General features: G+C 35.1%; 3 protein-coding genes across 4 annotated transcripts; 2 read left to right on the forward strand and 1 right to left on the reverse strand.

Annotated features, from left to right (window-relative positions):
- The first annotated feature begins 1,231 nt into the window (after positions 1-1,231).
- LOC126695860 (uncharacterized) lies at positions 1,232-2,968 on the forward strand. Its single transcript, XM_050392658.1, has 2 exons — positions 1,232-1,579; positions 1,652-2,968. Exons 1-2 carry the CDS (start codon positions 1,232-1,234, stop codon positions 2,966-2,968), a joined length of 1,665 nt encoding a protein of 554 aa, XP_050248615.1.
- A 4,850-nt stretch (positions 2,969-7,818) lies between these two features.
- Positions 7,819-10,206, forward strand: LOC126694600 (uncharacterized). 2 transcript variants are annotated; one of them, XM_050390959.1, is made up of 3 exons: positions 7,824-7,981; positions 8,622-8,666; positions 8,942-10,206. In XM_050390959.1, the coding sequence occupies exon 3, from the start codon at positions 9,010-9,012 to the stop codon at positions 10,015-10,017; it is 1,008 nt and encodes a 335-aa protein (XP_050246916.1). In that variant the 5' UTR covers positions 7,824-7,981; positions 8,622-8,666; positions 8,942-9,009; the 3' UTR covers positions 10,018-10,206. The 2 variants fall into 2 exon arrangements, with proteins under 2 accessions (XP_050246915.1, XP_050246916.1); XM_050390958.1 differs by lacking the exon at positions 8,622-8,666 and having other exon boundaries at positions 7,819-7,981.
- Positions 10,207-12,025: 1,819 nt separating this feature from the next.
- LOC126694601 (calcium-dependent protein kinase 2-like) lies at positions 12,026-18,366 on the reverse strand. The gene is made up of 8 exons (XM_050390960.1): positions 17,173-18,366; positions 15,378-15,521; positions 15,116-15,268; positions 13,690-13,805; positions 13,331-13,498; positions 13,116-13,243; positions 12,608-12,707; positions 12,026-12,520 (listed from the first exon to the last, which is right to left on the reverse strand). The coding sequence occupies exons 1-8, from the start codon at positions 17,909-17,911 to the stop codon at positions 12,446-12,448; spliced, it is 1,623 nt and encodes a 540-aa protein (XP_050246917.1). The 5' UTR covers positions 17,912-18,366; the 3' UTR covers positions 12,026-12,445.
- Positions 18,367-21,125: the final 2,759 nt, after the last annotated feature.

A 21,125-nucleotide genomic window follows, 5' to 3' on the forward strand; every position in this document is an offset into this window, starting at 1 on the left:
TCATTTTCACAACGAGCTAAGGGCGTTCTATAACAGAAGACGAGGATGGACTACCCAAGTGAGGTATGGAAACTTACAACAATATCATCACCCACATGCAAACTTGTATACCACTTCTGATGCCCCTGTTCTTAACCCCCCCCCCCCCAATACTGATCCAGGAAGATAATAACCATATGTTTCCTGACCCTGAGACCCCACGCATGCCTAATCCAATGGGTTCTTTCCCTAAAAATCCATCTCCTTTGGTCACCCCTCAATCCGAGCATGACCATGCAAACCTTAATTCTGCGATTTTATCCCTGTCTTTAGGTAACCCTCCTATCACTCAGACTCCCCTCACTTCCCCTGCTTCCAACCCAATTCTGTCCCTAAACCCTGACAATCCGCCTAACACTAACCTGGATCAAACAACCCTAACCACTCAGTCTCTTGACCACAATCCTGAGGCTACTGCTACTTTTATTCTGAGACCTCCGTGTGCTTTACCTTTTGGTTCTAATCTGCACTGGACTTGGGTGGGAGATAATGGACCCTTCATGACTAATGGTTCCTTAAGAGAGAATTCTAGATCTTCCTGTGCTACTGACAGTGATGAGACAATCTTGATGTTCCATTTAGATAGGCTCAATGAGGACTGCCCTGAATGGGTATGTAGGAATGCATGGAGTGGGGAACAGATACCCGAAATGCCTGTCCCTTATTTTGAAGACTTAATTCAGAGAGTTGATAGGAATAGATTTGAAGTTGGTGGCTCCAGTGATGGGCCTCAGATTAGAAGGTCTCAAGAATTGGGCCAGGATGAGTCTTGGACCCAATATTTAGTGGATAATGAAACGCAGGTGGAAACAGATCATAATCAAACAGTTAGCTTGGACACTGGACTCAGCAACATTCTTAATACTGAGCTTACAAACCTTGGCCCAGGCCCACCCTCCCCTACTTCAGTTGCTTCTGACCCGGGTCGGTCTCTCAACTTGCAGAGTGAGGAATGTTTGGAAAACAGGTAGCTGCCTACAAAGAAAAGATTCAAAGTAGAATGTGGACGGCTAGGGAGGAACATCCGTCAAAGGCTTCTTTGTGGTTTCTTCTCAAAGGAAGGTACCGATTTTACTTCCGTTGAAACCTCACTTTTTCGTACTGTTTTTACTGAGTATCTTTTAAATGTGGAAGCTCCTAATTATCCAAAAGGGTGCTGGGAAGCTGACCCTAATGAGCTTCCCCAGCAACCATGAGGATCTTGAGTTGGAATTGCAGAGGTTTGGGCAAGTCCTCTGCAATTCTTCAATGCCAAAAACTAGCCCAAGTATATAAACCTGACATCTTATTCCTTATGGAAACAAAATTAGTAGAAGGCAAAGGCAAAGATGTGTGGCTTAGATGTGGTTTCTCTGATGGATGGGAAGTTCTTAGAGTGGGCCTTAGTGGGGGTTTGATTTTAGCTTGGATGACCAGACATAGTCTTCAAATCAATTTTGTTTCAAATCATCTGATTCATATTGATCTTTTGGATAATAAGGGTAACCCTGTATCCATTACTTTTGTCTATGGACACCCTGATCATGCTCGAAGGGAGGAGGTTTGGCAGTAACTCTCTTCTCTTAAAGCTTATGCCTAACCCAACTGGCTCTGTATTGGGGATTTCAATCAGGTTTTAAACAAGGAGGAAAATTTTTCATTCACTCAAGGTAGTATTGTTGGTGTAGAGTTGTTTCAACAAGTTATCTCAAATCTTCAATTGTGTGATCTGGCTGCTTCTAGTCAAAAATACACTTGGACAAATAACAGAGAAGAGAATGAGTTTGTGATGGAAAGACTTGATAAAGCTTTTGCCACTGTGGAGTGGGTCAATATGTACCCTCTTTATTCCCTTAGAAATCTTCCAATAATTAGATCGGATCATGGCCCAATTCTTTTGGATTTTGAACACCAAACCCCCTTTAGAGCTAGACCTTTTAGATTTGAACTTATGTGGACTACTCATCCCAATTGCAAGAGCATGATCCAACAAGCCTGGGCTGTTAATTCTACAGGATCTAAAGCTGCTCAATTAAGGTGTAAACTCTTAAATGTCAAAAGAACAGTAGTTGAATGGAATAAATCTGTGTTTGGGAAGGTAGAGAGGGAAATTAAGATAAAGCAGGCTCAATTGCAACAAGTTCAAAACTCCTTATGCTCTATTGAGGATGCTAGGAAGGAAAGGTTTATCAGAAGTGAACTGGAAGACCTTATGAATAGGGAAGAGCTGAAGTGGGCTCAAAAGGCTAGAATTAAATGGATCTTGCAAGGTGATAGGAATACCAAGTACTTTCAGACTGTTGTAAAACAAAGAAGAGCTAAAAATAGGATTTTACAAATCAAAGATTCTGCAGGGAACATAACAGATAATTTGATGGAAATTGAGAGTATTTTAGTTAGACACTTTAAAAGTTGTTTTGACAATACAAATCAGTCCAACTTTCTTAGTATTGTGCAGGATTTGCAGTCCTTGTCTATCCCTTCTCTGTCTAACCAGCATAGAAGCCTTCTCAATTCACCACTGACTCCTTCTGAGATTGAGGACACTGTCTTCCAACTTGGTCCGCACAAAGCACCTGGTCCAGATGGTCTTCCTGCTTTTTTCTTTCAAGAATATTGGAATATTGTTAAGTGGGATATCATTAACACTGTCCAAGCTTTCTTTCATTCAGGATCTCTCTTTAAACCTCTTAATCATACCTTTATTACCCTCATTCCCAAGGTCCCATTCCCTGATGAAGTCTCTCACTTTAGGCCTATTAGTCTTTGTAATGTTATTTACAAAGTCATATCCAAGATCCTAGTGAATAGACTCAAACCATTTATGGACAGCCTCATAACACCCTATCAAAATGCTTTCATTAAAGGACAAAACATTACTGATAATATTCTCATTGCTCATGAGATACTTGATGCTCTCAGGAAGAAAAGCAAGCTTTGGAGTCCTTAAAATTGATATGAGTAAGGCCTATGATAGGGTTGATTGGACATTTCTTAAGGCTGTTCTAACTGTTATGAAATTTGAGACTAGATGGATTCAGTGGATAATGGAATGTGTGACATCTGTGAATTATACTTTGCTTGTCAATGGGACTTTGACATCTTCTTTCAAGCCTTCCCAAGGTTTAAGATAGGGGGACCCTCTCTCTCCTTATTTATTCCTATTTTGTGCTAACATCCTCTCTATTGCCTTACTGCAAGCCGAAAGACATAAACAATTACAAGGTGTGAAAATTGATAGGAACGATCTCTCTTTTACTCATCTTCTTTTTGCGGATGATTCTCTTCTTTTCTTCAAAAATGATAATAGGTCAGTTACTAAATTGCGTGCCATTTTGGATTGGTATTGTTCTATATCTGGTTAAAAAATTAATTTGGCTAAATCTGATCTATACTGTTCTCCAAACATGGCTGCTGTGGACCAAGAAACCCTTGCTTCTACCCTTCAAGTCAATCTGGTCCAGAATCCTACCAAATACCTTTGTATGAATTTCAAGATGAGAGGTAATAGATGTGCTGACTTTCAATTTTTGGTTGATAAGCTTCAATCTAGACTTCAAGGTTGGAAGGCTAGACTACTATCCCAAGCTGGTAGAACTACTCTCATTTCTTCTGTTATTCAGTCTCTTCCCCTTTATGCTTTTTCTTGCTTTAAGGTTCATGATACCATATGTAGTAAGATGGATTCTGTTTCTAGAGCTTTTTGGTGGGGGCATGAGCCTAGGGAAAGGAAATTACATCTTATAAGTTGGGATAGAGTTTGTCAACCTAAAAGATTAGGGGGGCTTGGACTTAAAACCTTCAAAACCATGAACCAAGCTATGCTTTCTAAGCAGTTTTGGAAAATACACCATAATCCCTAGAGGTTCTATTCAGGAGTGCTGCCCTAAACCTCACTACTCATGGTTCTGGAAAAACATTATCAATCATGATTGTTCAACCTTGAAAGAAGGAAGATGGAGGATTGGTGATGGATATAATATCCCCCTTATTCATAAAGACTGGTTTCACTGGCCGTCTCTTAATATTCAAGACCATAGGCTACCTACTGGTACTGTGGGAGACTTAATCAATCACAATTCTGCTTCATGGAATTATAATTTAGTCAGATCTCTGTATCCCCCTTCTCTAGCTAGACAAATCCCCCAAATTCCTATTTCCAAAACTAATTCAGTCCAGGACAAGTTGGTTTGGAAGCATTCCTCTAATGGAGAGTATCAAGTTAAGAAGGCATACGAGATCCTTAATTCGAAGCGTTTGATTTCTTCACATCACAATCAGACTAACCAGGTGGTGTGGTCAAAATTTTGGAAAGTGAAAACCCCCCTAAAAGTAAATACCTTTGTGTGGAAATTGATGCTTGATAGTTTACCTACTTTTGCCAATCTAAGGCACAGAGGAATCTCAATTAATTCCAAGTGTCCTTTCTGTAATGAGCAGGAGGAAAACAGCACTCATCTCTTTCTCCTTTGTACCTTCTCAAGAGCTTGTTGGCATGGCACCCTTTTGGCCATTCACTCTTCAGATTTCAGTAACATTTCAATTCAGCAATGGTTAACTGGGGTCATTCTTAATCACAGTAACAAGGATCCTGTTTCTATGAATTATTTACAAGCCATTTTCACAACCCTTTGGACTATTTGGAAACACAGAAACAAAGTTGTTCATGAAGGGATTTCACCTAATCCTATGCAAGTAATTCTCATGGCGCAATCTATGTCTTGCAGGTACAAGGATGCATTCTTAGACCAATCCAACTCAGTTTTCCTCCCAAGAAAATCTCCATCGCCAATCCAATCCGCAGCAGGATCCTGGCAACTAATCATCAAAGTTACAGGGTTTAGAGACAGGAAGAAGAATAGGAGTGCTTTTGTATATGAAGTTGTTAATCTTCAAGGAGTTCTTGTGTTCTTTGGTGTTAATAGTAGTTTAGCTGATACAACACTTGGTTTTTTGCTTCAAGCTGTGGTGGAAGCTTGTCTTACTGCTAAACATCATGGTTTTTCTCGTGTTTTGCTTCTAAGTGACAGCAAAGGTATGGTCAAGATCTTCAACACCAGGAGAGCGTCTGATTGGCAAGACCACACAAGACTTGCTGATCTGAATTTTCTTGTACAAAATGGTCTCCTCTGTCATATGATCTTAGTATCCCATGTGCTGGTTAAATACTTATGTAATATAGCTAAAAAGGCAACTCAGATGCCTACCAAACTTTGCTGGTTTAATCCAGCCTTTATGTAAACTTCCTATTTTGGTATCAAAAAAAAAAAAAAAAAAAGAATGCGCTAAAAAGGTTTTAGACCACCAGGCATTAAAAGAAGAACGAAAAATAAATAAATAAAAATCGCTGCAAAAAGATACAGGGCATGTTATTATGAAACGGTCGAATTATGACCTATTTTCTAAAAGAATATGGGCTCTCCTTTCTTTTTTCGCTAAATGAATATGGGCTCTCCTAATCATGCTTTGGGTTGCCCATAACATATCCATTAAAAAGAGATGCAAAAGTAGAAATTTGCAGTTAATGTTATGTATGTTTTGAAATAAAATATGATAGTATATTATAACACACAACTCCAAACTCGTCCAATGCGGTCGTCCAAAGTAAACAAGGCAAACGAAATAAATGTAGGATTGCATTATAGTATACTCGTCCATGGTGAGGTCATCCGTCTAAGGAAGTACCTGGACGACCTTCCTGGATTCTAGACGTCTCTCCCCATGCAAGATTAGGACGAGCTTGTGACAATCCGAAATGCAAAGGTCAAGGTTCATCACCCTAGCTAGTTTCCAATGACAGTTATAGAAAACAAGCCCGAATAATGTAACTTCCATAGCAGTTATGGAAGTTACCTCCGAGTCTTCTGAATTCCTCAATGATAGGGGAAGTTACCAAACAAGTAATTGTCCCAAAAGGCATGCTATATAAGCACCCATCCACGAGAGGGTAAGTCATTGAGACACTTCCACAAAAATTGGAATTCTAGAAATACTAACTTTACCATCGGAGGATTCTTGGCCGGTCTTCCCCGGTTGCCTCTGATTTTGTGTTTGCTTTTTCAAGACTTTCAAGTGCTCTCTGATCATTGACGCCTGAGACATTCAGCCCACTGATTTCACTGTGTTCATCAAAATATATATTTTTTAAAATGTTTTCCTATTTTCACATATTTGTTTGCATGTAAACTTTGGTCAAACATGTAAAATACCTTTTGTTGTCCATAAAATCCTTTATAAAAAGTTGTAAAATGTTTTACCTTTAAAATTTTGGTAAAATATTTTACAAAAATACATAATGGCTTTCTCTTGCTCCATCTAGTGGCTAGGTAACTGATTTGGTGGGGGCAACTAGGGATGGAAATTTTGCCCCGCCCCACCCTGCATTGCTAAGGGTTATAATTGTAAATTTTCCATATCCTAAAACCCTACTATTTAAACAAACATATCAATATTAGTTTATTTTATTCTACCCAATTTGGTTCTCTACCTTTATTTTGTTATGTGTTATACTATGAGATTTTTTTTTTTGGTTGAATATCTTGTTAAACACTTGGATATATTATTCAATTTTTTCTAAAATTGATTTGATTTCATAAGATAAATTTAGTTGTAATTTCAAGTATATTTTTATTAATGAAATAGGTTTCATTAAAAAAAAATTGTACTAGTTGTAGGACAAATTAACAAAAAGTAGAATTTTATGGGATGGAGTAGGGCTTCGCGAGGCTCCAAAGGGCCGAGATGGGGTGAAAAAGTTTTCCTCGTCATGCGGGGTAGGGTGAGGCAGAGCAGAGGTGGGGTAAGACAAAACCATGTGAGGCGAGGGCAAAGGCTCCATTCTTCAACCCCGCCCTGCCCCATGGCCATCCCTAGGGGCAACCAATGCTAGTAGTCTGGTTGTCGGGCTCGCCACTTTCAACAACTATTGATGGTGGTTAGCAACTGGTGATGGAGTTCCGATAACTGAAGCCTCCATTCCGATGACAGTTGCCTACTATCCGATAACCAAAGACATTGTTCCAACAACCGGTACCAAAGGTCTGATAACCAATGCAGCTATTCTAACAATTGATGCCAACATTCTAGTCACTGGAGACACCGTTTCGACGACTAGTACCGGAGGTTTGATAACCAAAGTCTATATTCTAGCCATCGGTGCTAGCAGTTTGGTCACCAAAGACACCGCTCTAGTTGCAAGTTTTAGCGGTTCGATCACTAGAGCCACCGCTCCAATTGCAGATTCCAGCAGTTTGGTCACTTGACCTTCGATAATAATGGCTCTAGTGGTGAGCCACCAATTTTGGTGATTTTCTTAAAAAAAATTTATTGTCATACCAAACACCTGAAAATATTTTACTTCAAAACAATCGGAACGTGACTTATTTTATTTCTTTTAAATGAGAACTAGAATTCAAATCTCCCCTTATTATTTTAACTATTGAATTATCAAAATAAAAAAACATCTATGGAGTGACTTGTGCTTTTAATAAAAACGTTTAAGGATGAAATCCCCCCACTCCCAACCAATATTATTTAAAATAAAAAAAAATAAATAAAAAATAAATAAATAAACCTTCTGGATTAAAAGTTGTGTGAAGTTACAAGGATACTAAAAGCCCAAATGCACTTGGGCCTCCTTTGACTACACTTCGGCAACAACCACTATTTAGAACAAATGGCCTAGGAAAGACCCAATAATAAAAATGGGCCTTTCATTGATGTTTTTCTTGTCTCCACTCAAATTATGGTTTTTTTTTTTTTTTTTGGGGGGGGCATAAACAGCGTCGTTTTGAGACCGTGTATAGCAATTACATTCGAGGAGCAATCTACGGGTTGAACAGACAATCCAATAACCCAAACCTTCTTCTTTCTTCTCAAATTTCATTGATTGATGAGCAGACAATCAGAGCTTCAAGCCTTCAACAACTTCCAACAACAAGGAGGCTCCAAATCCAGCATACAGGTAATATATATATTTATATATATATATATATATATATATATATTTTTTTTTTTTTATTATTCATTCATAGAATATCAACCATTTTATTTTAATTCGGTTAATAGCTTTCCATAAAAGTGTTAATTTCAATTTTTTTTTATTTTTTTTCAAAAAAAAGTCTTGGTTTATATAGTTGGGGTGCTTCTAAATATGTTTTTCTTATGTTATATGTTGTGCCCATTTGTAGAAAAATTTGTGGTATGCTTTTAAATTTTAAATTTGCGGTGTGCACAATATTTTTAGGCCAAATATGTTTTCACAATTATTCAAACAAATAAATATCTTGTAGTATTTTGATTCACAACTGACCTCTTGTTTTAGAACAAAGGCTTCAACTGACAATATGGTCGAATCATATGTTGTGTCGAATAACCATTTGTATGGCGAATTTAAGAGATGTTTTTAAGGCCAAGGAAAATTTAGAGATATTGGGGGTGTGAGGCAACAAAGGTATAGTTAAGAGTCGCGAGCTTGTAAATATGATCATCTTGCAAGTGTATGTATGATATGTGTGTATAAATATATATATATATATATATATATATATATATTTTTGGTTAAAATATGTGTGTATAAATATTGTTTCATATTTGGTGTGCAGAGTGGAAAGTGGAAACCAACTAAGCTCAGGCCACGTTCCAGCAAAGTATTTGTGACAATTTTTTTAATCACCCAAAACTACTGTGTCTGGCAATACTTTGCATGTTGACAGCTTACTCAAATTTATTGAAATTCTGGAATACTTTTGCTGTGCTGTAGTATTATCCTGTTCTGCAATATTTGTACTTCTAAAACTTAAATCTTGCACCATTGGGAGTGACATGAAATTGTTTTCCTTTTAGTTGATTAGATAAAACTGACAGTTTGTGAGATCAATGGTAAATAGTTACTTATCATTTGTGTATGGCTTTCTTGTAACAGATTGCAGTTCTAATTGACAGCAGGAAGAAAGGAAGCTCAACTTCTTTATTATATACTTAATTTACAAAATGAAGGAAGAAGTGAATCGATGCCAAATTCAAGAGTGGTACCCGAAATTTAAGTCTGTATCCATTAAAACCCAAATCCATGATCTTCCCGAATCGTTTATCCAATACCTTCTTGATGATTCTGGCCCCTTCCTTTTACCTGTTTCCATCTCAAATGATGATGCCCTACCCAATAGAATTCATAACCCTGAAGAGGAAGAAGACTATCAAGTATTAGAAGGATCTGAAGACGAGTCAGAGCAACCTTCACCACCACCTTCTTTCCCTGAACTTGAATTGAAGATTAAGGAATCAATTGAGTCCCTTGGTGGTGCAGTCTTCCCTAAGATGAATTGGAGTGCACCAAAAGACTCTGCTTGGATTAGCACAACTGGGAGTCTCCGTTGCACTTCATTCAGTGAGATTGCACTCTTGCTACGATCATCTGATTCATTGATCCATGATTTATGCCATGCATATGATTCATGCAGTGATAAGTCCTCATCGAGACCACTGAGTTTCTTCCTTGCACTCCGGAAGTGGTACCCTTCTTTGAGTCCAGAGATGGAATTTCGTTGTTTTGTAAGGGGTCAAAACCTAGTTGGAATTTCCCAGCGAGAGGTCACTACGTTTTATCCTGTACTCCTTGAGAAGAAAGATATTCTTGAGATGTTGATCCTGCAATTTTTTGAGGATAATATAAGGCTGAAATTTGAATCAGAGAATTACACATTTGATGTTTATGTTACAAAGGATGAACGGATTAAGGTTTTAGATTTTAACCCTTGGGGTGCATTTACATTGCCGTTGTTGTTTAATTGGGAGGAATTGGAGCAGAATACTAGGAAAGAAGGCAATAATGTGGACTTTAGAATTGTGGAGAGCCAGTGTGGTGTTAGGCCAGGTTTGAAGACTGCTGTGCCTTATGATTACTTGGACACTGCCCCTGGAAGTGGTTGGGATCAATTTCTGAGGAATGCTGATGAAGAGTTGCAGCAGCAGATCAGGTCTTCTGAAGCTGGTGCTTGAGATTTTGATTCTCTTGATTCTTGAGAATAGTGTTGCAGTTTCTTTTATATCAACTGTGATTCATGAAGAGGGAAGCATGAATAAAATTTTAGTTTAATTAGTTCTATTTAATTTTAAAAATCATTTGTATTTTTATTGGCCAATTAGATTTTTATTTTTTATCTTATTAGCTAATTAATTTTTTTATTATTAATTTCCTATAATCAAGGTTATTTTTGTAATTTGGTAATTGGGATTTCCCAAGTTAATTAGAATTAGGGTTTTCTGAATCAACTTGAATTAGGGTAAAGTCATGGTCTATATTAGCATTGTATTGTATTCCTATGGAGAGGATTTATAGTTTGATTGATTAATGAACTTTGTTTGGGTGTTGACTACTAGGTTATCTATAATTTATTTCTTTATTCTTTAATTTTCTTGTTGCATCGATTTGGTTTTGTCCTAAGTCATTCATATATTCACTTTTATGGGCAGACTCTACATGTATGGTGTATCTGAGTCCTTTTTATTTTGTGTGCTGTAAAAAATTTAAAAAAAAAAAAAAAAAAAAAAAAAATTGCTTCTGCAATCATAATATAAAAATTAATCTCATTCTGGTGCAACTTCCCCATTTGGTTTGTGTATTATCAATTGATGGTTGTTCCTAAAACTTTTAAATTTTACTTTTTGGCGATTTCTTAAATTTACAATGTCTTCCCATTACGCTTTCCATTTTCCTTATGTTTCTTATTATCGCCTTGCTTCTCAATTTTGATGGGTGTAAGATGCTTTTGTTTGAAGCAGTGATAGTATCCAAATGGACTATTCATTTTTATTTTCTTTTAATGGTTTTGGATTTGGAAACATCAAGCTTTATCTTTTGTAGGCTGTTTATATGAGCAGCATTGCATGGAGAGAATATTGTTTTTGGCTATCCCATCAGTTTTGTGATCTTTTGATATTTGTATAACTTTTCTTTCCAGGCAAATGATGGGTGCCATTTTGAGATGAAATGTCATACCTGAAAATCTCTATCAATACAATAAATTTCCATCTCTATTAATGACCCTCTACGTGGATCTCTAAAAAGAGCAAGGAGACAAGAAAACGAAACTCTCTTAATTTTTTCTTTTTCCTTCTCAGCTATGGCTTCATACAGCCTTGCATTTGAATAAATCACAAACTTATAGTCACTGCTCAATGCATAATGGTCTAAGTTTGCTAATTTACTTGCCAAAATGAGTCACATCCATGCCCTTTTTTTTTTTTTTTTTTTGATACATTAAAAGTTGGGGTGGAGAAATTTGAACCCAAAATGTCTTTATTAAAAATACCCACAGATGTCAATTGTGTTATAAGACTCTTGACATCCCCCATCTTAAATGTCTTCAATGGAAATACTCGGAAGTGCCAATTGAGCTACAAGACTCTTGGCACCATCCATCTACTAAATAAAAACCAAATGCACAATATTTATCTAGTGTTAGCTGCAAGCAAAATTGCACCTCCGACGTATAGAACTTAACCACAGTCCAATCAAGCCAAAGCAAAAACATTGATGTGGTACTGAACATGAATTTTATGTAGAATCTCAGAAAGTGGAAAGAATATTCCAGTATTATCATGTGCTCCACCCCCTCTCCCCACCCTCCTAAGTTCTATATTACCTTGAAAAATTAACATTTCACGACTATTAGCAGGTTCCTTAAGAGTAGTTATTAATTATTATGTCTTGCCAAACATGGTTTATTATGAAAACCTCACCACATGGTGATCCAGCAGCACAATCTAATTAATTGATCATTTTAATGGTCATTGACTGGGGACACCACTTTAATATGTACCATCAGAAATCTAGAACGATGGCTTTTGACAGTTAATAAACTTGTATCTGTGCATAAGTACCATTCAGCCGTAGATAGACTTCACTCTAGGTACAGTAATCACATAAATATGGCTTTTAGAGCACTCATTTTGTTAAATTTATAAGGATTCAGACTTTTCAATCACCATATCTCTCAACAAACAGTGACAAAAGTCCATATTCAGATTTGAAAGTGAATGCGAAGCAAACTTGAGATTTTACAGCACTATCCTTTTCATCAGAACCTTGTCCAAAAGCGTGGTTATGCATGTACCCTACAGAGGAAAACAACATCGTCCTCTTAAAACAGTCTATCCTCCAAACGTCAACATGCTCAAACAAATTTAATAAATTACAGATAAACATACGGAGGTCGGTCACTAGTTATTCACAACTCTTGCACCACTTCAAAAACAAAAAAATTCAAATTGGAAGCCTGACATGCTTAAGAAGATATTTATATTCAATGGGAAGTATTCTGAAAGCAGATATCGCTATCTGAAATGGCTCCAGGTCCTCCTCAATCTAAAGAATGTTATCTTCAGGAGGGCCTCTTGGGATCAGCAGCAAGTAACAGCTGTTGATCTAGAAGAGCTTACCCTGCGGTTGGGTTCCACTTCTCATCATTGTACAGAATTCCTCATAGTTGATTCTACCATCCTGTAAACCCAGTAGAAGAGCAAATTAATGCATGATACTGCAGAAGATATATTTGCATCCAAAAGAAAGCCAAGCCAAACAACTTACATTATCAGCATCGACTTCAGATATTATTTCCCTGATTGTTTCATCATCACCCATTCCATATTCTTTCATGGCCGACTGTAGTTCATCTCTGGTAATAAATCTGCAAATGAAATCCCAAAAAGACCTCAATATCTTTCATTTGAATGCAGAAGAACCTGTTCATATTTGTCTAATTAATGAGAATTCCCTGACATATTTGCATTAACAATGACCAAACTTTTAAAATATGGTGCCCAGTCAGTGTGCCCAAATCAAAATCCAATATTTCAGAATCAATTAATAACTCTGATTGATTTGCATATACAATATCTGAAGTCTGAACTATTTTCCCACCATAAGTTTCAGCTATTCTAACAACATTCTATACCAGGAATTTATCTGGCACATTATAGTAAATAATAATTCTTTGTCAATCAGCCACAGTAGTAAAGAAGAAAAGCTTCAGCTGTACTGTAGTAAGACTATTCTGTCCAAGGTGTGGATTGTTTTCATTTAAAAAAATACTTACCCGCTATTATCCTTATCAAAATATTGAAAAGCCTTATAAAGATGTTCTTCTCTTTCTAGCTTGTGTCTATGCATTGTAGCAGTGATAAATTCAATGTAGTCTATTGTTCCATTCCCATCTACATCAGCCTAGACACAAATTAAGAATGTCAGTTTGGAATTAAGCAAAGAGAGTAATAAAAAAAAATGAAAAAATTATGGAGTACAATATCTTACAGCTTCCATGAGCTGCCGGACTTCAGCCTCTGAAAGCTTTGAGCCAAGCCGAGCTAACCCGGTCCTAAGTTCATCATAGGTGATTGTGCCACTTTTATCCGTATCAATGTTTGTAAACATTGCCTTCAGCCCTTGGATTTCTTCTTCAGAGAGATTTTCAGCAATGACCTACAATTATTGGCATAATTAGTCAGTTTAGTAGATGGCAATCACAGTCAGATCCATATCTACATCAGGACCACAACTACCCTAAAGAATAACTGAGCACCCCAAAACAATTGCCAATTTAGATTTGTAGCTCCTAGTTTCATCTATATACATGATCAAACATCATATTGAAGATTGAAATCCATCTATACCTTCAGTGCAAGTTTCTTAAGTTTGTTCATTGCTCTAAATTGTTTCATCCTGGAAAGAACAGCACTGTCTATTGGCTTATCTGACGCTTCTCCATCTTCTCTAAGCCATGGGTGCTCTAAATCAGCCATAAAATTTCAAATTTCATTAGAGAAACATAACAACAGAATGACTAAAGAATGCCACTTTACATTAACTGCTATGACAGAATGACTAAAAATTTATATCACAAGAAAAATATTCAGTGTCATATTAGAGAATCATTTAAGCCTTTATTGGTGAAGCATTGTGAAAATTGTGAATTCCAATGTTCCAATCATCAACCAAACATTTTGAACCTTAAACAAAACTAAGCTTGAGACATTAAATTCTGGTGGCTTAAGGAAGAAGTGGAGAACTTGTTGCATTGTTGGTGTAATATTTCATACATGTGCAACTCCAATTTTTGTCCTTATAGTTACTCCAATTTCCAATTTTAGTCCTTCGAGTTTTCAAAAGTAGTAATGAAATCCTTAAAGTTTGCAAATTGATCCAATTTGCTCCACACACCTTTAAAAAAACAGGTCTATGTGGTTCTAAAATTACACAGTAGCAATCCAGATGGATTAGAAGTGCCACATGGCCACCATAATGTCTCACTATTGCCCTGTGGATTGTCATGCAACAAAAATAATGGAACACTATTTCCACTTATTGATCTTGAATTTACAAAATAATTATCTATTCCATGTTTAGCTGATGAGAAATTGTTGGGAAAATTCAAGTATATAAAAAGGAAAAGAAATGGGGCAATTATTTAACAAACTTTTGAAACTCTAGGGACCAAATTGGGAAATGAGCTTAAAGGATCAAATTGGATCATTTTATAAAGTTTTAAGGATTCGATTGCAACTTTTGAAACTTTAAGGACATAATTGGAAAATGGGACAAACTTTAAGGACCAGGAGTGGTGTTCACCAAAATAATAATAATAATAATAATAATTTTCACGTTCAAAATGAAATTGAAAGTTTTGAGGACGGTAAATGGTAGTTTTCAGATCTCTTTCGGTCACAAAGGACTCAGGTTTTTGCAAATGAGGAAACATTTCAAAAAGTAGATTTTTAAAGTGTTCTAAACACATATCTTGACATTCTAATTTTATTCTTGAAAAAAAAAAAGAGCTTTTCATAAAAATCAGGCAGGTCCTTTTCTCTTAAAAGCTTCATGGCCCTTGCATCTAAATTCTCTTAATCCTTACATGACTTAAAAATATATCATGTAGATAAACTAGCTTGCCGACCCCAGTGAACTTGTAAATTACCTAACGCAGAAGATCTTTCCTGCCTATGTACTGTGTACATATGAGTCAAGCTACTCTTGAGAAAATTAATCGTGAAATGCTGAAATCTTAAGGCATAATAATTAACCACACTAACAGATGCCTACCTAGAACCTGCGCAGAAGTAATCCTTTTCTTTGGGTCCTGAGTTAGCATCTTCCGGACAAGGTCCTTGGCACTGCTTGATATAGATGGCCATGGTTTACTTTCAAAGTCAATCTCTCCTTTCAATATAGCATCAAATATCCCCTTCTCCGTCTCTACAATATAAATTAATTACAAATCACTATTTCCACCCAAAAAAGCAAAAGAGAAACTACTGTAGTACACAGTAACAAAATTGAGCAAGAAGTAGAGCTGTGTTTTTACCAGCCCAAAATGGAGGTACACCACTGAGTAATATATACAAGATAACTCCTGCACTCCAAATATCTATTTCCTTCCCATATCTGCGCCGTAATACTTCTGGAGCAACGTAGTAAGCACTCCCAACTATATCTCGGTACACCTTCCCTGGCAAGAGTGAGCCACAACAAACCTTATTCTATATTACAAGTAATAAGCATATAAATTATGATGAGTTTTGCTCAACTCATTAAAACTTTTAATGACCAGTACTTGAAAAGCATACTGCAATTGTCTTCATGAAAGTTCACACAAACAATTTGTGCTCTTGAATAAGAAATATGAAAAACAATGAGAGGGAGGCCAGTTTTCTATCGAGTAAAAAAGTTCTATGGTACATTTTACTTCTATGATGTCATCGTGAGGTATTTTCATGATACTAAAGAAGGTTCTAAAAGGAAAATTAAAAATTCAGGCAATTTCTTAAAATCTAGTTTTATAAACTGTGAAACACCTCTAAGACTAGGGGCACCATAGATGCAGCGTGATAAGGAAGTGGCAAATGACCATATACTCATCTCATAATGCACTGTCATCATTCTTCAAACTCTATTTATGGTATGATCAACACCTCGAGGTAGAATAAACTCAAAAGTAAAACATGAAAGAAAATCCTTAAAGAGGGTTGCATAAAAAAACCATCCTTTGACCTGAAATATTCCAGTAGCTACTTAATTTATAGGCTAAAGTGCAAACTACACCCGTAAAGTTTGGGGGTCTTTGGATTTACACCATGAAGTTTTAGAAATTGAATTTTACTCCCTAAAGTTACATTCCATTGAATCCATTTGCATCAACAACCCCTCTGTCCATATTTTCCGTTAAGTGCCACATAAGTTTGCCACGTGTTTAGTTCAACCAATAAAATGATTCCATGTCATTTTCATTATGCCACGTTAGTATGCCATGTGACATTATTTTATTGGACAAACAAAACACGTGTAGCAAGTTTATGTGGCACTTAATATTGGAAAATATGGACGAAGAGTCAACTGATGCAAACAGAATATAACTTCGAGAGGTAAAATCTAAATTCTGAAACTTAAAGAGTGTAAAATCTAAAGACACTCACACATTAGGGGTGTAGTTTGCACTTGAACCTAGTTCATAAAAGAGAATGGAGGCTGCTAAGAAAGTTGTGAACATGTTTAGACTCATGAACAATAAATTCATAAATAACAAATCAGCTATTATAAAATTATTGGGAGTCAATTGACTCAATTCCCATTTTCTGAAAGACCATTTTCATGCCAATATTAAAGGAAGATGTTTTCAACTTTCCCAAGCTAGGTTTTGAAAAAAAGGCCTACCAATCGTCTCAAGTGACAACTAAATAAGCTCCACATTATTCTCTCATGGAAAAAGAAGAAAGACGACTGACTATTCCATTAAATTCCTGAAATATTATATTCAATCCAGATAAGTTCTCAATCAACACGCTTAAGAATAGTCCGTAGTTTTGAATAAGCTTTCGGTAGGACTTCAAACTACTTATAAATAATTTAAATTTAAAAGCAACACATATCCAGAAGAAAATATTTAATATGGAAAAACATACGCAACTTTTTCCTTAAAAAAAAAAATAATAATCAATAATTCAATCTCTTATTTATCCCACCTACCATTTTATCATTCTCATGAAAGAAGAAAAAATAAATAAATAAAAATTTCCAAATTATCGTTCCAATTATTCATTCAAATCAATAAATTTAAACCTCAGAACCACAAAATGAAATAATTCAATAATTAAAAGAGTTACCTTCCTCAATGAAAACCGATAATCCGAAATCTGTGGCCTTTAAAAGTGCAGTCTCATCCTTGCTAGATAACAAGAAATTCTCAGGCTTGAGGTCCCTATGCATCACACCCATAAAGTGGCAGATATTCACAACATTAACAATTGACCTGCATATTGAAGCAGCAGCCCTTTCACTATAATGACCCTTTGCAATAATCCTATCAAAAAGCTCCCCACCAGCACATAACTCCATAACAAGATGCACTGATTGCTTATCCTCATAAGCACCCTTAAACTCAACAATGTTTGGCTGACCACTCAAATGCTGCATAATCTGAATCTCTCTCTTTATATCCTCCTTGTCATTCTTTGTAACAAGCTTCCTCTTAGATATAGACTTGCAAGCATATTGTTTGCCAGTTGAATTCTCAGTACAAAGATAAGTGACCCCAAATTGACCTCTACCCAATTCTTTGCCAAATGAATAGTGCTGCTTAACATCCTCATATGCTTTGCCAAGAATTGTGTCTGGCCTAGGCACAGGTTTTGGGCTTGGAGCTGAGACAGATGGCTTCACTGCTGGCTGGGCTGGTACAGTGCGTTTCTCAGGCATGTGGTAGGACTGTTGTGCTGGTGTTCTGGATTGTTGTTCAGCTACAGGCTCATGGCTTTTTTGCTGGTGCATATCAGAACCACCTACTGATCTATAACCATTGTATTTGGGCTCTGAATTTCTGACTTTGCTAAGACAAACACCCATCTTTTGTAACAGCCAAATTCAAAGACTAAAAACAGACTGAATTTTAAGCAAATGATGGTAAAGAATAAAGACCCAGTTGAAGAATCAGAGAGACTGTGCAAAATAACACTGAATTTTCAAGGGAAAAGTGGAGGAGAATTTTGGATCAGGAATCTGAATCTCAGAGCTGAACTAAAATTAGGCCAAAAAGTGGCTGAATAGTAAAACCCAGATGGGGATCCACAGAGAATATGAAGAGAAAGTGAAAAAGAACCAAACTTTGGATTGTGATTTTTGGAAGGGTTTAACATAAGTAGATCAGAGTTATAGCTTTAGAAAACCAGAGCTCTGAGACAAGGCTGAAAAAGAAAGACTGGAACTTTGGTCAACTGTGCAATTAAGTTGAAAGGTTGAATCTTTCAGGACCTTCAATCCAATGTAGAGAGAGAGAGAGAGAGTTAGAAAATGTGAGAGAGAGAGAGAGAGAGAGAGAGAGAAATTTTAAATATAAAAGCTATCAAAAGGGCAAAAAAGTAATATAGAAAAAAACAAGTTTTCATATATAACTTTCACTTCATAAATAAGTGTATTTATATTCCATATAGATGTTGATAGGATGGAGTTAAAATTTGCAAAGAACACAAATTCTCAAAAGAAAGTGATGATTTTTAATTCATTCATAAATCTCAAAAATATCTTTCAATAGATACACCCATTTATTTTTTGTTTCATGCATAGTTAAATTTTTAATTAATGATATAAATTAACTGTTTCCAAAACATTTAAGAAAGCTATTTACTCAATTTTTATTGAAAATAAACAACTTTTTATATTTACACAAATATTTTATGTCAACCAAAAAAAAAAATATTTGGAATAACAAAAAAATTTATTAAAAGTATTAAATTTGTTAAGCATTTTATGTCTTAAATTTAATTAAAATTAGAAGAAATTAAAGGATTTAAATGGGAAAACCTGATTTTGGGAATGTTCGTATGATTTCTCTCAATATCTTCCTAGTTCCTACCAAACAAAATTTTCATTTTATCTGAAAAGGGAAAGAGATTTAGTAATTTACCATTTTATCAATTAAAGGGTTTACACTTTACACTGATGACTATAGGCTGGCCATGTTCTTCCTGAAAATTATCCCATCAATCATGTCACCTGTTTCTTTAATTATATATTTTTTTTCTTTTTTCCTTTTTCTTTTTGGACAAACATGTTTACAATCATGTATGAGCTATGGATAACAACAACCTACTTTAAAGTTTAAAGGACCCAAACAATGGGGGACCCATCGTCCATGAATTTCACGCACTTCAAACAGGCTGAATGCAACAAAATTGCAACCTAACATTGTATTTATTTGTATAAAGTGAAATTAATTAAATACGGTCAGAGATCTGATCGTATTTAAAATTTACAACGGTGTAAAAAATTTTATTAATTAAACTAATTGAAGTTTATAAAACTAAAAAAGAAAAAGAAAAATTATGTTCACTAAAGAAAACAAAATAAGAGTCCTTTGAATTTCAAATCTTATTAATTTCTTTCATTTTATTGTTTAAATTTAATATTAAATAAATTCCCAAGTATTAAATGAACAAAATGAATAATTTTTTTTAAAGAGTTTTAACTTATAGCATCTGTTCTTGATAATATCTCTTTACCATCAGATTAAGACACCAATTAGTTTTTCTCTCTTCTACGTCTATCAAAAATTTACCATTTTATCAATTAAAGAGCTTACACCAATAACTATAACTGGCTATGTTCCTTGTGGAAATTATGAATTATCCCATCAATCAAGTCACTTGTTTCTTCTTCTCTTTTTTTTTTTTTTTTTTTTTAAACTTTTCACTTTTTTCCTTACTTTATTTTTTGACAAATATGTTACAATAATGTATGAGCTATGGATAACAACAATTTAATCAACAAGTTGAAAGATCAACAACATGTGGATTTCACAGCAAGCCACACAATCTACTTTAAAACCCAAACAATGGGGGTTCCTATCATCCATGAATTTCACGCACTTCAAACAATCTAAATACAATAAAATTGCAACCCAGCATTGTATAGAATGAAATTAATTAGATACAATATCTAGTCATATTTGAAATTTATGACATTTATTTTATAATAATTTTTATTATTATTATATTAAAAAAATAATTAATTTTTGTTATAGGTAAGTATTAAATCCTAAATTTTTTTTATTCAATGACATAGAGCTATAAAGAATTATATTCACTCCGTGACTGAAGGTGTTCCAAGAAAGAAAACAAACTAAGAGTCCTTTCAATTTCAAATCTGGTTAATTTCTTTCATTTCATTGTTTAAATTTTATTTTTTTTAAATTTAATATTAAATAGATTACCAAGTATTAAATGATAACAACGAATAAGATACACGGTATAAAACAAAAAATTTGCACCAAACATTACGTACATACATGGTGGTTAGGGGCCGTGGTACACGTTAGGCACGTTGAAATTTATCGTATCTCGTGCGGGAATAAGGGACCATTTTAATAATGGTAACTCAGTCTCGTGCGGCAATAAATGCCGTAATGCTATCAACGCGGTTTTGTTTGATTAAATTATGTTGGAAACTCACTCTAAACTTTTACATTTCCTAAATATTTATGTGAAAGCCACGTTTCGAAAATTCCCAGTTATGTCACATAATAATAAATTATTAATAATAATGTACCCCAAATAAAGAATCTAAAAAAAGGTTTCTGATAAGCAACAAAGGCTGAAACTTCTTGACAATATCTGGGACAAACGTATTTTGTCCTGGTTTTTTGGCTCAATGTACAAAATTGAAGCAAAGATCCAAAAGGTCTTATTAGAAGTTAGAAGCAACAAAGACATTGCCTGTAAAGGAAATATGGATTGGCCAGATACACTTTTCCAAGTAATAACTCATCTTTTTCTGTGGTAATGTACTAATGTCATGTTGTTTTCCGTGGGAGTGAAATGATATATATATATATATATATATATATATATAAAATTTTGCTTGGGAGAGCCGGTTTGTGTGACTAATTTATTAGTCAATACAAATTTCCATATACATACATAAATACATCTATACACACAAGAATTTAGTATGTTTTATAGTAAAATTCTTAAAATTAAATGTTTCATATAATTAAATTTGTCTTTCACTATCTTCTATAGTGAAATCTTTAAAATTTTCATTTTTAATATAAGTTACTAAATTG

This window comes from Quercus robur, chromosome 8 (assembly GCF_932294415.1).
Source record: "Quercus robur chromosome 8, dhQueRobu3.1, whole genome shotgun sequence".
In the NCBI taxonomy this organism is placed as follows: domain Eukaryota; kingdom Viridiplantae; phylum Streptophyta; class Magnoliopsida; order Fagales; family Fagaceae; genus Quercus; species Quercus robur.

Bases quoted from the DNA above. Each gene is read 5' to 3' on its own strand.
- LOC126694601 (XM_050390960.1), bottom strand. From the start codon at position 17,911: ATGGGTGTTTGTCTTAGCAAAGTCAGAAATTCAGAGCCCAAATACAAT. The intron at 13,244-13,330 runs GTAAGATATTGT...ATTTGTGTCTAG, and splicing joins TCCGGCAGCTCATGGAAGCT to GCTGATGTAGATGGGAATGG. The intron at 12,708-13,115 runs GTAAGTATTTTT...TTTCATTTGCAG, and splicing joins TTTGATAAGGATAATAGCGG to ATTTATTACCAGAGATGAAC.
- LOC126694600 (XM_050390958.1), top strand. From the start codon at position 9,010: ATGAAGGAAGAAGTGAATCGATGCCAAATTCAAGAGTGGTACCCGAAA.
- LOC126695860 (XM_050392658.1), top strand. From the start codon at position 1,232: ATGAGGATCTTGAGTTGGAATTGCAGAGGTTTGGGCAAGTCCTCTGCA. The intron at 1,580-1,651 runs GTTTGGCAGTAA...GATTTCAATCAG, and splicing joins ATCATGCTCGAAGGGAGGAG to GTTTTAAACAAGGAGGAAAA.